Here is an 18,273-nt window from a genome sequence, read left to right as displayed (position 1 = left end):
GTCAATCTCAAAACTTGAACCTTATGAAGATGAGAGGACCGAATATGTCACATGGCGGTACTTGAGAAGACCTGTCCCCCACGACAGAATTGAGATCCTAAAACCAAAGTGTCACAAAAAAAAACACTGGTGTGGGTGGTGGTGCCACATAGAAAATACTGGTTCTGGTGCCATGCAAAGAGCACAGGTGATGGTGCCACATACAAAGCACCCAGTACATTTTGTGGAGTGATCAGTGTTAGGAAGGGCATTCAGATGTAGAAACCAAGCCAAAACAGACTATGGAACCTGGTGTGACTCCTGGCCTTTCCAGTTCCTGTCAAGCCATTCATCCAACCCATGCCAGCATGGAAAATGGATTAAATGTTGAGGATATAATTTCTTTAAAATATGAAGCTCAATAAACATACACACACACATATATATATTAAAGAATATGTCACTCCTTTTGTCTTTCTAGAAGACAGAGGTGGTTTTGCTAAGTGTGACTGGATATTTGCAGTATGTGTGTATATGTGTTGTATGATTGTGTATATGCAAAAACATGGGAAAATAAATATTACAGCAATAAAGTAAATATGGAAAACAAAATTGTGATTTCTCAAATATAAATTTATTTCTAAATTATTTCTTTTTTTTATTCTTGTTTCTGTTTCTTACTTTTTTGGTTTTAGCTAGATCAGCATATTTTTTCTTGACATATCTGAAATGAAAACCAAAAGGCAATTTAATGATTAAAATATTAATACAATCTTGTAAATACCTATGAATAAAAATATTTTGTGCCACTGTTCATATTGTGAATACTGTATATCTTCAAAATACTATTTCATATAAAGTAATTATAAGAGATTCATATACTAAAGATTTGATTCAACAAATAATTCAACTCAGTATCCAACATATACAAAGAACACTTGCCTATCATGTGTCACACCAATTATTAAAAAGATAATAGAACTATTTCTATTCAAAAAAGACAACTAGGATAAAGTAATAGCAATAATATAGTCCCAATCTGGAGAAGAGAAACCCTGACTTAAAATCCTCTTGCCAGTCTGTCTGGTTGATGAAGGCAAGCCCTCATAGGTAGGGATCCACAACTTCAGAGGAGTAAAATCCAAAGGACTGGATTTCTCAGGAGATTGACACAACTCCTTTTCTGAGTTAGTATGTGTGCTACAAAACAAAGACCTGGAGCCAGAGTGTGTGGGCTTCAGCCCAGCAAGCTGTCATCCACCTTAAACAAACTCATGCCAATGGCTCATTTCAGCCCCCACTTTCTTTTGGATCTGTTTCAACTGTTAGTGCCACTGATGAAAAGTGATCACTTGAATATGAGGAATATTGTAGTCAATGCATAGGGACTCACTGACCCTGCAACCATTAAAAACCTTATGGAAGAGCTGCTGCTGCTGCTGCAGTTCCAATCTGGAATTACATTTTTCAGTGATCCAGTTTAACACATAGTTCTCTTTGAATAATTCTTTCTACTGTAGGTATTTGGCCTGAAATTTTGGGAAACAGGGCTAGTCGATTACATCAACCCCAGTGTTCAATTGGTATTTATTTTATCAAGCCTAAAAGATTGAAAGGCAAAGTTGACCGTGACAGAATTTGAATTCTAGTGTGCTAATGATTCTGCCAGCTCAATGAAGTTCGTTATCAGGAACAATAAGCAGAGTAAGTTTTAGTGAAATGATCTTACTATCGCTCTTCCTTAAGAAATAGTTATTGTTGTTGAATGAAGGATGAGAGAGATACTGGGATGTGGATCGGTAAACAGGTAAGTCTAACTCACAAGTTTACATAAATGTGGAAAATAAGTCATTATAAAACTTATTTAATGATTTAGACATACAAAAATGTCAATATTCTATGATCAGAGCTTGAAAACAAATGTCTTCTAATTCATGTTAAACTATATTAGCCTATTTCGTTTTTGAATTTGGTTCGCAAGATTCTTTATGTGAGTTTGTGTGTTGAAGCATATTCTGTTGTGTCTGGGGAGAGTCATTTTCTTTTTATGCCTTATAGACGCAATGAAAATATTAGGAAAATAAAAATAAGAAATAAGTGGAAATTTTACCGGTGAGTGTGTTAAATTATAAGGCACAATAACAAAATGACTCTCCCCAGACAACAGAATATATTAGCCTAAATTACATTTATCAACCAATGAGGGATCAGCTAAGTTGTTTGAACGGCAAAATAACAATTTGACCTTCAAATCACACCCTACCATCTTAAAAGTAGGAAGGGAAACGTTGACAATAAAATTCAAAGAAAATATTATTACTATGAAAATGATGAAGACATAACTCTTTGCATTCATTGCAATACAATTTGTTTATTACCTCCAAAAATTAAGTACCCTTGGTTCATAAATTAAATGTAATTTAGGCTAAAATGTTTAACATAACTTAGAAGACATATTTTAGCAAGTTCTGATTATAGGGTACTAACAATTTTGAAACTACTTACAGGGATGTAAACACACCAACACCAGTTGTCAAGTGGGGGAAGAGATAACAAACATAACACAAACACACACATATGTATACCCAATGAGTTCCCACACAGGTTTTTATCTACCAAACTCACAAAGTATTTGTCACCTAGGGCTGTAGTAGGAAATACTCATCCAATATGCCACACAGCGGGACTGAACTTGGAAGCACATGGTTGCAAAGCAACCTAAGCATTTCTTCCAACAAACTGAAGAGCTACAGATTATGGAGTCTGTTTTCCTTCAAACAAAAAAAATATTAAAATAGCAAACAAGGATTAATAGAAAAAGTAAACCTACTGTTTTGTTTCTGCATTAGCCATCATCTCTTCAACAATATTTGCCTTTCGTTGCTTCTTTGGGATACGAGCATGATAGAAATCTGCTGCAGATTCAACAACTGTTCCCATCTGTAAAATATATTGCAAGGCACATATAAATAAAATGCATAAAAATATATTTAAAAAATCATTTTGTCTATATAAATAATCAATTTGATGGCAATAAATATGATAATGATTAAAAAAATTATTTATATCCTGAAATTATTAATATAGAATAATTACATTGAGAAATATTGGGCAAAATATACAGTGCAAAATGTACAGTGACATAATCAGAAATAAATATTTAGGAACCCAAGTTAGCTAAAAGACAGGCCTTAAAAGAATGGATGAAAAATGTAGCAAAGAGCAACATCAGAAAACAGCAAATATACATAACAAAGGAAAAAGCAGAAATTGTGTTTGCCAATAAAAGGATCAGAGGCATGTGGTATCCCAGATTGCAAAGCAATGCGTCAGTGTTAATTTAGTCATCTTTGGTGAAAAGTTTGTAGGGTATGAGAGGAACATTTGTCCTCACTCACACTGAAAAGGAAGTGATGTGGAAATGCTACTGTGAGAAATTGCTCAATGGATGACAAAAAGAGGCAGCACCACAAGTAGACCCAACAGAGTGATTAGCCATGGAAGTTAACAGCTGCATATTCAGAAGAACATATAAGGTTATGAAGGCAGAAGAACATCAGAACTATCAGAATTAGTTACTAAAAATACCTAGCAAAATATGACAGGTGGAAGTGACATATATAGTCAATCAGATAATACAAGGAAATGTCATCTCCAATGACTGGCATAGCAGTATCATTGAGATAAAAAAGATATTCTAGTAAGGAGCAACTAGATTAACATAAAATTAACAAACTAAGTTTTGAAAGTATTGGGTCATCCCATAAATAATGTGATTTTTTAATACTTTTTTTATTTTTCAAAATTAAGATAAACAAAGTTCTTTTCTAATCTAAAATATATTCTCCTTTATTTTCTACAATGCTCTTCCATCTATCTGCTACACTTGCTAGGCCCCTCTTCCAAAATTCACTTGTCTGTAATGAAAAATACTTCTCTAGCACTGTTTTGACCTCATCTACAGAATTCATATTCTTTCCAGCCAAATGATTTTGAAGACTGTGGAATAAATGAAATCAGATGGGGCACTGTCTGGCGAATATGGTGGGTGGGGCATCATTTCCTATTCAAACTGCTCCCTTTGGATTGTCATCCTTGCTGCATGTGGCTGAGCATTATCCTGATGGAAGAACACCTTTCGTTTTAAAACCAAAGATGGTCATTTTCCAATGGCATGCAGGTGTTGATGAATGGTTGAATGACCAAATCTAAGCTTCTCTGCTAGTTCCTCAAAGGTTATGATGTGATTTTGTTCCACCAGGGTTTACAGGACATCCTTGTTGAGCTCTACAGATGTTCCAGGACAAGGCTGTAGTTTGCGGCTTGGAATTTTTAGAATCACTGTTGACATTGTCCGATCCCCATATACTGCATTAATATTCCTTACACTTTCCATTGCATAGTTGCCTTTATTGAACTCATAAAGCAAAACATGTTGAATATGCTCCTTTGCCACTTCCATTATAGGTTTGAAAGAATAACTGTTACAATTGAACTGCACTCTTCAAAACTTGCACCAAGAACAAGTACAAGGTAAAATTACTACCTGCTTTTATAACAAGTTGATGCAGGCAGTTTATCCCCTCCCCCTCCAACTTTTAGTTCATGAAATTGAAAAAAACTGCAGTATTTATGGGATAACTCAATAAAAGAAAAAATAACACAGCTTAGGCTAGATGTTGTTCAAGTTTACAACAGGTTAGGGGGACACCGATACCCTCTTCCTAGTAAGATAACTACAGTTCTTCCCTCAGAGCAATTCACTATACTAGCATCAGTTGAGATGGAGAACTCCTTTGACAGGGTTCTACACTCTGTAGTTAGGTGGTCACTAAGGAAACTTGCTGTAGATGAATGGCTTGCAAGAACCACACAAGCCATAAGGGTGTTGTCAGAATGAGATCAGCAACAATCTTTATAAGGAATTTAGTAGGCAGGTTGGAGTTCAGAGTTCAGTTCTTTGTTCCCTTTGTTTATTATGGCTTTCCAAGCCATACAGAGAAGTCCAAGATGAAGAAGACAACAATGAGGATAACAATGTTGTTGGTGGTGGTAGTGGTGTTGTCGTCATCATTGAATAGAGAATTTTATCCATATGATAAATACCAATGAGAAATGGTTGAAAAAATTACTCCATTTTGAGGAAACAGTTCAAGTCCTGTCATAACCCTTTTTTGCAAGTCTCTTGACCACTATATTGCCATTTATATTACATAAATCTCTAGGGATTCTAAGAACCATGTTCTACATCTATTGTGGAATTGTAATATTAATCAATATACAGACCTGGAAGTACTTGGGAAATCTCTTTCTGTCATTACTTTTATAAAACCGTTTTGGATCGAGAGAGTTTCGCATCTGAATTAGAGCCAATTCATTCTTTATTGTTCGCGTCATTTCTGGTTTTCCCATGTTAAACCAGTTATCTCCAGCTACTTTACTCCTTTGTTTCTGAAAATGCAAATAAACAAAATATATATTGCAATAACTAAATAAATAAAAATTTAAAATATTTTTACATATAGGCACAAAAGTGGCTGTGTGGTAAGTAGCTGGCTTACCAACCACATGGTTTCAGTCCCATTGCGTGGCACCTATAAGCCTCGGGCTGACCAAAGCCTTGTGAGTGGATTTGGTAGATAGAAACTGAAAGAAGCCTGTCGTATATGTGTGTGTGCCCGTGTGCACGTGTGTGTGTCTGTGTTTGACCCCCAACATCGCTGGTGTGTTTACGTCCCCTGTAACTTAGCGGTTCAGCAAAACAGACCGATAGAATAAGTACTAGGTTTACAAAAAATAAGTCCTGGAGTCGATTTGCTCGACTAGAGGTGGTGCTCCAGCATAGCCACAGTCAAATGATTGAAACAAGTAAAAGAATAAAAGAATAAAAACTCTATCCTCAGAGAAATAAGTGGTAACTAGAACTGATAAATTGTAATTTATCTGTCAAGTCTTTGTATATTCATTCTGTGAATGTTGTGTCAAAACACTGGACCAGCAAATCTTTAATTATATATGTTAATGTAGATATGTTCATACTCAGGCTTTGTGGCGAACTAATCATTTCATGGTGTTTAAAAATATATAAGATGTCTGTTCAAATTATCATCAGAATTTTTTTACATTACACAAGAAGGTTAACAAAAGAGAGAACAAGGCAGGGGTAAGGAATGAGTATTGGTTTAAATGATAATCAAGGGGAAAATAAATAAAACAGATGTACAGAATATCTGTGTTCTCATAACATGTTTTTTACAGTCAGAAATTATTATCCTTCTCTATGTGAAGTGGAATAGGTATTTTTCTTTCAGCTATATAAAATCAACATTGTAATTCATAAAATACAGAATAATAATAGATTAATAAAATACAAGGGGATTTCATTTACCTTCTTCAGTAGTTTTTGTTTTCTTTTGCTAATGAGTTCTTTTGCTGGATCAGGTGGTGGTGCTGTTGACTTGAGAATCTGAAACAATATTACAAGTGAGTGTCTTTATAGATTGAAATCATTAAAATCATTAAAAGGATACAACACAGCATTTGGGACTGAATTATTTAAATATGTAGAAACTATTTTGCTGAATGTATCAAACATAAAATGTATTTCTTAGCAAAGCAATTTAAGAAACAAAATACAAAAAAATTAGAGATTATACACACAGAAACAATAAAATTTCATGTAAAGGTAAAAAAAAATCATTCTAAATATATATAACTAACATCCCGGTGGTACATAAAAGCATCCACTACACTCTCAGAGTGGTTGGCATTAGGAAGGGCATCCAGCCTTAGAAACTCTGCCAGATCAGATTGGTGCAGCCATCTGGTTCGCCAAACCTCAGTCAAATTGTCCAACCCATGCTAGCATGGAAAGCGGACGTGAAATGATGATGATGATCCCATCAGTTACAACAACAAAGGTTCTAGCTGATCCGATCAATAGAGCAGCCACTTTGCCTCCATGAGGCCCAACATTCAAAAGGAACTCAACTTCTTTGCTTCTGTGAGGCCCGAGGCCCAATGCTTGAAAAGAACTCAGCCACGTCCTCATCCATATGCATCAAATGACCATACTAGCACAACTATCTCTCTTACACACCACATCTGATTCCTCTTATGCTTATCTTTTCTCTCAAGATGCTTACACTCTGTCAAACACAGACATTGCACATCCAGCGAAGCATACTGGCTTCATTTCTTTCAAGCTTACACATGTCCTCAGCTGTCATAGCCCATGTTTCACAGGCATCAAACAATATGCCTTTCACTCTGACAGAGGCCCTTTGTTGCCAGCAGGGGTAGGAGCTTTCTGAACTTTGCCCAGCCTAATCTTATTCTAACAGCTATGCTCTTGGAGCATCCACCTCCACTACTAACTTGGTCATCTAGATAACAGAAGCTACCTACAACGTTCAAAATATGTACTTTACATGACACCAGCACGGGTGCACTTGGCTTGACAGGTCCTCTCAAGCACAGCACATTGCCAAAGGTCTTGGTCACCAGTCATTGCCTCTGTGAGGCTCAAAGTTTGAAGATCATGCTTTACCACCTTGTCCCATGTCTTCCTGATCTACCTCTACCACAGGTTCCCTCCACAGTTAGGGATCAGCACTGCTTTACACAGCTGTCCTCATCCATATGCATCAAATGACCATACTAGCACAACTATCTCTCTTACACACCACATCTGATTCCTCTTATGCTTATCTTTTCTCTCAAGATGCTTACACTCTGTCAAACACAGACATTGCACATCCAGCGAAGCATACTGGCTTCATTTCTTTCAAGCTTACACATGTCCTCAGCTGTCATAGCCCATGTTTCACAGGCATCAAACAATATGCCTTTCACTCTGACAGAGGCCCTTTGTTGCCAGCAGGGGTAGGAGCTTTCTGAACTTTGCCCAGCCTAATCTTATTCTAACAGCTATGCTCTTGGAGCATCCACCTCCACTACTAACTTGGTCATCTAGATAACAGAAGCTACCTACTACCTCTAGCTTGTCCCCTGGCAGATGATGGAGTCTATTTTCTGTGCATTTTCAGTATTTATTGTACCTGTGCACCTTCCACATACAAAAGTTAGTTTCCCTGTTAACCCTTCTCTGGTGTTGCTGTCCCTTTTGTTTGTCCAAAGCTTATACTGAGTGCATCTCATGGAGTTTCTACCTACACCTTTTCTACAGATTGAGCAGGGGTATCTACCTGAAGAGATCTGTGATTTATCTCCTTCTTACTTACTATGACTTTTGTTTTCGCTAGGTTAACTCTAAGGCCCTTTGACTCTAGACCTTGCTTCCATACCTGGAACTTCTCAAGTTCAGGTAGTGATTCAGCTATAAGAGAGCAAGATCATCAACATAGAGGAGTTCCTAGGGGTAGCCTGTCTTGAATTCCTGTTATTACCTGGAGGACTATGATGAACAAAAGGGAGCTAAGCACCAATCCTTGGTGAACCCCTACTTCTACCCTGAATTCCTCACTACTTGTCAGCAGGAATTGAACTCATGACCTTACGATCATGAGCTGAATACCCTAACCACTAAGCCAAGCACCTTCACAAATATATATAATATATTTGTAATAAAAACTTACAAAAGTTTAAATTAATTAAATCAAGGTATATCTATATTAGTTTGAGATGAGATTATGTATTTTCTAGATATCTTTAGGTTGTATATAGTCAATATTAATATCTATACTATGTTGTTTGCAATGGTTTGATCTCTGACCAATTATAAGGTGTCTTATTCCTGGATAGTCTGCATTTTTAAACCAGCTATGAATAAGAAACAATGAAAAACTGATAGAAATTTAGTGCAGATCTAATTATTATTGTAATTATATATTCAAATGATGAAAAATATAATTGCATGCATTAAATATATTCTGACATTAACCTGTTAGTCTCCAGGGAGTTAAAAATTCTTTGTCCAATTTGATCAAAAATGAGTTGAACACTTTGAAGTTTTCCTTAATCAACATGTCTAGTTTCAACTCAAATACCCAGTAATTTGTTAGTAGATGACTATACACGCACGTATCATCATCATTTAATGGTCATGTTCCGTGTGGCATGGATTGGATGGTTTGACAGTATCCGATGGGTCAAAGGACTGAATCATGCTCCATTGACTGAATGCCCTTCCTAATGCCAAACACTTAACAGTTTGTAATGGGTGCCTTTTTCATACCACTGACACTAATAAAATCATCATGCAGCTCACAAAACTGTGAAAGCTGAAGGTAGTGAGGGTTTTATACTAGCAGACGAGGGTTGGAGTATGTATTTATAGTCTCCATGTACACCGCATTAGTCATGGTCTTGCCCAGTATGTTCATTAATTACTCTAGCCAAAATAATGAGCCAAAGGGAGTAGAAGTAAGTTTAGAAACAGTCAATCTGTTCCTGCTCCCCTACTATATTTTAACCTCTTAACAACCTGCTTAAAGCATCCATCCTATCTTTTATCTTTCCTCTCAGCAAAGGGGTCTCTACAGTATTGCAAGTTGCAAAGCAACATCATTAGTACTGGTACTACAAAACGAAAAAAAGCACTGTACAAAGTGTTAAAACTCTATAAAGCACCCTGTAAAGGGATGGCATTAGGAAGGACAGCCAGCCAAAATTGTGATACTGGAGCAAGACACAGCCTTGGAACCTGTTGGATCCTGTCAAAATGTCTTACCCATGCTAGTATGGAAACAGATGTAAATTGACAACAATGACAATGATGATGAAGCGGCAGTCAGTAAGATGGCCTCATAGAAATAGTCCATTTGTTCATCTATCAATGCACATGGTGCACAAGCAGAGATCACTGTTACTGTCATACTGCCCATGACTAAACAAAGTTTCATCAGTCTGTCACATTTTCTATCACAATGACTTACCTATCCACTTCTCTACCAGCAATATGCCTACACCACCCTTCAACCAGCACAAATCTAGTCATCAATGCCCCAGCATCTCTACAATCTCTTGACATATCTCGCAGTGTGCCAGTACTGATAGTGGTGGCCCTGAAATTTTGTCCCTGGCAGAAAAGGGGAAATATTTATGGGTAGGTTGCTTGATGTCTTTCTACACACACACATAAACATTATAAGCATATATCTCCCTTGTATATATATAATTCATGAAAATAACAAAATAAAGATCATTGTTGACGAATGATTATAAAATGTCAATATTAGCACAGCAAAATTACTTACCTGATTAACATCTACAAGTTTATTTGCTGTAACATAATCTTTTGAGGAGTCTAAATAAGAGCTAAAGTTAAGATGAGGATCAATAGAACTGACCAATCCTATAGACAACCTATAAAAAATAAAACATCATCCAGATTTTAATAGAATCATTTGCTAAAATTTACAAACAAAACGACAGGCATTTTATTTCTTTCAATATTCTACCAAGAAAATTTGAACTGAGAGTATATAAACAAAAAAATAATGTTGAATATAACAGGCTGCAAAGAACATAAATATTTTACTTAGCAAGAAATAGGTAAATTTAAGATTTATATGTCCTTAAGTGTCAAGAAAAAATTTTAAATAAAATGTTCCAAGAATATTTTAAAATTTAACAATCATTTGGAAACAGATTTATTTTTAAAATATATCAGAATACTATCTAGGGCAGCAAGCTGGCAGAACTGTTAGCATGCCAGGCAAAATGCTGAGCAGTATTTCATCCATCTTTATGTTCTAAGTTCAAATTCTGCCGGGGCCATTTTTGCCTTTCATCCTTTCAGGGTTGATAAAATAAGTACTAGTTGAGTATTGGGGGGTCGATGTAATCAACCTATCCCCTTCCCTGGAATTGCTGGCATTGTGCCAAAATTTGAAACCAATATTAGAATGCTATGTTTTTTTATCATTTTACTTGTTTCAGTCATGTGACTGTAGCCATGCTGGGACACTGTCCTGAAGGGTTTAACCAAACAAATCAACACTAGTAATTTTCTTGCTAAGTTACATGGACATAAACAAACTAATACCAATTATCAAACAGTGGCGGTGGAAAAACACATACAAAAAACAATCATAATGAATCATTATAAGTATATTCATTGGTGATAAGTATATTTGTTTTGTTCATTGTTCAGAGATTACAAGCATTACATTAATTATGAGGAGAAAATATACTTTTCAGACTATTAAAAATATCTCTCATCAAAGATAATGACGGTATTTCTTTTTCACATTTAATGTCACAATTTCTGAAACTTGTATAACACTTACTGTACAGATGGTGACAATTAATTGGCTTTATTAACCCTTTTGTTACCACAATTCTGTTGAAATACATTGCCTCTGTTTCAATTAATTTTGAAAGAGTGGGGAGAGCAACAGAATAGTAATGATGATACACTAGACAAGAGATGGATGTGAGATGACATGTGTAAGTAGGTTGTAGGAGTAGGGTGGGGAAGAAGAGAGAGGCAGGTTTAGTGCATGAGGAGAGTGGGAGATGTATGGTAGTAAAGAGAGATAATTTGGTGGCTTTGTTGGGAACTGTGTGCGATCAACATAAAGTGTAGATTGAAAGAACAGTATTAATGAATGAACGATGGATAACAAGTGAAGTGGTTCTGGGTAAAAAGAAAAATAAATGGTACCTAGGAAGAGCTACAGATAGGTGATGGGTGGTGGCGATGCCATGACAAGGAAATTGGGCAACAGATCCAGTTGTGTGTGTATACACAACCACACACACACACACAGCACTTCCAGAACTCGTTTTTGCTGAGGTGAGCAGGTCTTTTTGAGAACATTCAAGTCCTGAGATCAGCCTTCATTTCATCCAATGTCTCCCTCTCTCACAAGTTCCATTACAGTAAGTGATCACCATTTCTTTATACACCAATCCTCATGCATATGGATCATATGTCCATATTAGTGCACTCTTCTTTCTTACATGCTCAGTTACTCTCTCGGCACATTTCTACTGTGCCATTCATGCACACTTACACTGCACACCCAACAATGTGCATGAAAGGCAGCAAAAAAATAATTCTCAGCAATCTCACTATGACTACTTGATATCTAGGAATGCCATTAAATTACAAAGTTTGTTTAGTTAGTACTCTAAACAAAAGATGACAAAGGGCTGAGACAGTATTCTTCCTGTTCTCTGCACACTAAGTTCAAATCTGCTTAAATATGCCAAAAGACAATTTAATCCTAACAATAAAAACAAGTCAATAATGTTAAATTAATTGATGAAAATCAACACTATGCTCATATCTAATACCAATATGATTGCAAAGATAGATTATATAGCCCCATGTAGAAGACAAAGTTCCACAGAAATTTGATCAAACCCTAGTTATACTGAAGAGAGTTATGTTGGTGATCGAGTGCTGCATTGTTGAACAATGTGACCCAAGCAAGCGTTTGGTCTGCTGCTGATGCTGTTGCTGCTGTTGAACAAATGGTCTTCGTCCCAGAGTTCGCAAGATGGGAGAAGTCCGAAATGTGATCCTTTGCTATTCGTAAGACCCGCAGAAGAGAAAGCAGGTCAACCCCCGACACCGAGAGAATCGATGGATGGATGAATGCACATCCAGGTCAGCGGTTGCGTAGGAAGTCGGGGACAAGAAACAGTAAGAAAGTTTGAGCGAAAGAGTACAACAAGGGTCGCCACCACCCCCTGCTGGAGCCTCGTGGAGCGTTAGGTGTGCTGCTGATGCTCCATTAATGATTGTCACACTGACAAGCTCAACAAGTGGGAGAAGTCCAGTCTCTACAAGGTTGTTAATGAGGAAATCACAGCTTCACCACTCAAATTTCTTGGTCATTCAACAAAGAACTGAAATACACAAGAAAGACTAAATCATTAAAGCAATAGTAAATACTATGAAATCATTATTACCACTTCCAGTTTAGGTGCATTATAGTATACTAGTATACTTTAGTTGAAGGCTAAGAGCCAGTGATTTGCAATAAATACAGAACCTCTGCATTTGGGCTTGCTTCAAATATTGAAATTAAACATTATTTCCAAATAAAACAAAGGATTTGACTCTCCACAATTATTTCTCATCAAAACATATTGCTGTTAAACTTTGCTACTTTTACAATTTCATGATTCCTTGTTTTGTCTGGTTGTTTTTACAAAAACGCCCGAACACATCGACTTTAAATACTAGCAGCTTCAATGAAATTGATGTGATTCGCACAAATATGAAAGAAAATTAAGACAAGCGAGGTAACTTGCAAAATTACTTCGTATAATGGCTATGTATCGTCTGACAGTTACCCAACTGTCTTAAAAGAGTTATGGACTAAAATCAGATAAAAACGATTGTTAAAGAAGTTGCAAACACTAAGCGCAATTAATTGAAAAATATGAGATATGAGTAGGTAACAATGAATATTTAGAGATGTTTATTTGCTTTGCCGAACAAGTGACAGAACCCGCAAGAACAAAATTTAGGATATGACACGGGGCAAAAGAATCAACCAATAAGGACAAAATCATACTATCTGGTATTTTGTCATCAGCACGAGGCAAAATGACTGGATCCAGAACAGAGAGAATATTGATTAGACAAACGATCGCTTCATTATCCGCACATATCGGAGACCTACTTATTTTATTGATCCAAAGATAGAAGGAACTATTAACACCAGCAGGAAGTGAACCCTAAACGCAGTTGACAGGCTTAACAAAATAATACTTCCTTTTCAATCGTTATTACTTTCGGTTTATTCCCCCAAAAAATTTGTAAATATAGCTGTTTCGTGATTAAATATACTACAGGATTAGGTAAACACTTTACTGCCACAACGAAGCTATGCCCACAAATCATTATTAGACATATTGATATTATACGAATAACTAGCATGGATGATGTAAAGACGATGGCATAACTACAGATTTCTGCCCCCACTCCACTTTGGATGATTATAACTTTAAGAAAAAAAAGGATATTTTTTCATGAAATTTTCTACGAATATGTGTTATATCATATAGATTCCGAATATACAAAATTTGGGGAAAAGTGTTTTACGAAGGGGGTGGAGTGGGGTATTTTGGAAAATTCACCGGAGTTCACTTCAATTCGTCTTAACTTTCAAGAAAATGAACATTTTTTTTAATGAAATTCTCTACAAATTCCGAGGACATAGGAATGTTGGGGGGAAAACAATTGGGGGTTATTTCAGGACAAGTCCACATTTGTTTATTTTCTCCGCTTTTTGTGCGTTTGTGCATCCGTAGATTTCTACTGAAACAACATACAGGCAATGAAGTCAAATGGGTAGAGCTGGACGAGTCACCCCCACCACACACATACACACAAAAACGAGCTTGCGGAATTCTTTTTTTTTTTTCCTCAGCGGATTCCAAGGTTTCGATGATGGAGATTCCGAATATGCAAAATTAAAAATTAAAATTTTAAATTCCCACCCACCAATTTTTTAAATTTTTAACTTTTTTTCAGTCTACGTGGAAAAATACGGAGATTAACAATTTGTCAAACAAAAAATTAGTTACTTTCAAATTTTATGTGAAAAACTCCAAATTTGATCCACACACCCATCGCCACCCAGCACACACACACACACATACCTACACATAGACGCACGTGGATAAATATGGATGAAATCCCATTTTGGAAGTATGTTTAAGTTTTTAGTAGACGTATGACGGAGAATTATTGGCGCTTCTTTAGAAGCGCACCTCTCCAAGAAAATGACGCATACTTGTCAAAAAAGTTACGAAAATGGGAAATTTAGGAAGATACATCTATTTTTTTAATATTTTTTACTAAAAAATAAAATACGGAAAACGGGCGCTCGAGAAAATAAACAAACATGCCAGACGATAAAAGGGGCGGTAACTTACTTTTACCAGTCAGATAATGATACAAGAGGCCCGACAATATCGTCTGCTAATTATAAAGAAGACCGTTTCACAATCTTTTTCTTAAAAGTCAGTTTATAACTAATATATACTGTTATGTCAAATTTTGTACTTGAACGGGTATGTTTGTAGAGAATTTCATTTAAAAATATCCATTTTCTTGAAAGTTAAGACGAATTGAAGTGAACTCCGGTAAATTTTCCGAAATTCCCCACCTCTTCCTAAAACACTTTCTCCCCAAACTTTTATATATTCGGAATCTACATGATATAACACATATTCGTAGAAAATTTCATTAAAAAATATCCATTTTTTCTATAGACAAGAAATTTAGGTATTATACCGAAATGGTACTATTTAAGAAGAGTGGTCTCGGTGCGCGCACTCGCGCAGGCTAATCGTGACTAGTCGATACTATGACTACCTAGCGCCAGTGCGCGTATGCAAATTAATAGATTACTCTTAAAACGTCGTTTTACGTTCTTCTAATAACTTTCAACCGAATTTGTATGAACATTTGTTATAGGATCGACAAAATTTTCGGAATGATTCACCTTGAAATGGATGCATTTTGGTGTCGTATTTATTTCAGTAATCACATTGTACGCACTCCAAATTTATTTACGTTGTTTAGAAAATTTTTTTATTTAGTTTACTCTTTTACTTGTTTCAATCATTTGACTGTGGCCATGCTAGAGCACCGCCTTTAGTCGAGCAAATCGACCCCAGGACTTATTCTTTGTAAGCCTAGTACTTATTCTATCGGTGCCTTTTGCCGAACCGATAAGTTACGGGGACGTAAACACACCAGCATCGGTTGTCAAGCGACGTGGGGGGGGGACAAACATAGACACACATGCATCTATATATGCATATATACGACGGTCTTCAGAAGGCTTTGGTCGGCCCGAAGCTATAGTAGAAGACACTTGCCCAAGGTGTCACGCAGTGGAACTGAACCCAGAACTATGTGGCTCGTAAGTTGGTTTAGAAAAAATAATTTATTTACTTTGTTTAAAAAAATTAATCTATTAATTTGCATACGCGCACTCGCCCTAAGTAGTAGTAGGATCGACTAGTCACGACTACCTAGCGCGGATGCGCGCACCGGCACCACTCTTCTTAACTAGTACCGAAATTTATTGTGGAGTGCCTCGTGTTAGTGGAAGTTATTCCCGTTCAGTTGACAGAGTAACTTGGAGATGAACTGTTTGCCGCAAAACTATCAGCATACGGAAAGGCTCGTTTTTTTTAAAAAAAAAAAAGTAAGTTGGAAATTTGGCAAATAATAGCTTTTACTCATTTATGGTGTATCAGTATTGGAAGAGGTCTTGGTAGTGAAGCGATAATGGTGCAATGTGAGATAACTTTATCCACAACATAGGTGCAGGAGTGGCTGTGTGGTAAGTAGCTTATTTACCAACCACATGGTCCGGGTTCAGTCCCACTGCGTGGCACCTTGGGCAAGTGTCTTCTACTATAGTCTCGGGCCGACCAAAGCCTTAGCCCGTCGTATATATATATATATATATATGTATATATATATATATGCGTCTGTGTTTGTCCCCCTAGCATTGCTTGACAACCGATGCTGGTGTGTTTATGTCCCCCCCTTACTTAGCGGTTCGGCAAAAGACACCGATAGAATAAGTACTGGGCTTACAAAAGAATAAGTCCCGGGGTCGAGTTGCTAGATTAAAGGCGGTGCTCCAGCATGGCCGCAGTCAAATGACTGAAACAAGTAAAAGAGTAAAGAGAGAGACTGGAATCAGTTCTGCCGTGATGTTTGTGTAGCACATTTTCTACAACATCCAAGAAAAATAGGTGGTACACGGGTTATTGTAGAAATTATCGAAACACTAATGCAAAAGCGAAAATATAATGTTGACCGCTGCATTGAACATCAGTGGGTATTTGGAGGATACTCCCCCTCACAAAAACTTGGATTTTTAGTACCAGTTGGAGACCGAACTGCTCAAACATTGCTCCCAATTATTAATGAATTCGTATTGCCAGGTAGCATTATTTATTCAGATAAAAGGAAAGCACATCAAAGTTTGTCACAAAATACATCATATAAACATTTGACGGTAAAGGTGCGCTTCTAAAGAAGCGCCGAATTACTTAATATCGTGTTTGCTTCTATGAAAATCGTTTACCTTTAAAGCGAAAAAACAAAACCGACACAAGTATGTAAAACATGTTTCACTTGTTTCAGCCTTTCAATTTCAGTGAGCCGTAGATTGCTCCGCACGCGTACCTTTTTTTTGCTGGGTGGAGAGGGGTGTCTCTCTCTCTCTCTTTTACTTGTTTCAGTCATTTGACTGTGGCCATGCTGGAGCACCGCCTTTAGTCGAGCAAATCGACCCCAGGACTTATCTTTTTGTAAGCCTAGTACTTATTCTATCGTTCTTTTCTGCTGAACCTCAGCAGAAGAGAACGATAGAAGTTACGAGGACGTAAACACACCAGCATCGGTTGTCAAGCGATGTTGGTGGGACAGACACACAAATACATACACATACATATATACGACGGGCTTCTTTCAGTTTCCGTCTACCAAATCCACTCACAAGGCTTTCGTTGGCCCGAGGCTATAGTAGAAGACACTCGCCCAAGGTGCCACGCAGTGGGACTGAACCGGGAACCATGTGGTTCGTAAGCAAGCTACTTACCACACAGTCACTCCTACGCCTATGTGTGTGGATTAAATTTGAAGTTTTTCATTTAAAATCTGAAATTAATTGATTTTTTGTTTGCCATATTATTAATCTCCGTATTTTTCCACGTAGACTAAAAAAAAAAATTCGAAAAAAGTTTAAATTTTAAAAATTGGTGGGAATCTCCGTCATCGAGAACCTAGGAACCCGCTGAGAAAAAAAATTTCCGAAAGCTCAGTTTTTGTGGTGGGGTGACTGTCGTCTAGCTCCACCGTCAAATGAAGTCTTCACCAGAAAACTAGTTATGCTAAAAATAACAAATAACAGCTAAAGGTCTGGTACAGAGAAATATGCTATTAAGACGACTTATCTGTTGCATACGATTTTCTCCCATATTAAGTAAATTCCCAGGTAAACGTTTCTAATAAAGGTAGAAGACATCAGAAGCAAAAATAAGCAATATACACGGACAGTTAAATATAGAAGCGTAAAGTATAATTTGTTACATTATCTCTACAATAAACATGATACTGAATGAAGTAATTCCCTGTTTGAACTTTTTAAATTACATGCGTGTGTGTGTAGAAATCTACCGAAATTCCCCACCCCACCCTTTCCTAAAACACTTTCCCCAAAAAATTTTGTACATTCGGAATCTACATGATATAACACATATTTCATTAAAAAATATCCATCTTTCTGAAAGTTATGATCATCCAAATTCGGGAGGGGGCAGAAATCTGTAATTATGCCA

At 36.7% G+C, this 18,273-nt stretch overlaps 1 protein-coding gene across 2 annotated transcripts in view; it reads right to left on the bottom strand.

Annotated features, from left to right (window-relative positions):
• Nucleotides 1-624: 624 nt before the first annotated feature.
• Nucleotides 625-18,273, bottom strand: part of LOC118767657 (deoxynucleotidyltransferase terminal-interacting protein 2-like) — an 18,549-nt gene continuing 900 nt past the window's right edge. Inside the window, exons 2-7 of one of the 2 annotated variants that reach the window (XM_036512571.1) lie at nt 15,090-15,092; nt 10,197-10,305; nt 6,368-6,445; nt 5,266-5,430; nt 2,810-2,919; nt 625-703 (exon numbers count right to left, since the gene is read on the bottom strand). In XM_036512571.1, coding sequence (XP_036368464.1) covers nt 625-703; nt 2,810-2,919; nt 5,266-5,430; nt 6,368-6,445; nt 10,197-10,305; nt 15,090-15,092 — 544 coding nt within the window. The remainder of the gene's footprint in view (nt 704-2,809; nt 2,920-5,265; nt 5,431-6,367; nt 6,446-10,196; nt 10,306-15,089; nt 15,093-18,273) is intronic. The other variant, XM_036512572.1, reaches the window with a different exon arrangement.

Source organism: Octopus sinensis, linkage group LG2 (assembly GCF_006345805.1).
Source record: "Octopus sinensis linkage group LG2, ASM634580v1, whole genome shotgun sequence".
NCBI lineage: Eukaryota > Metazoa > Mollusca > Cephalopoda > Octopoda > Octopodidae > Octopus > Octopus sinensis.
This window is presented reverse-complemented; position numbering and strand designations above follow the sequence as displayed.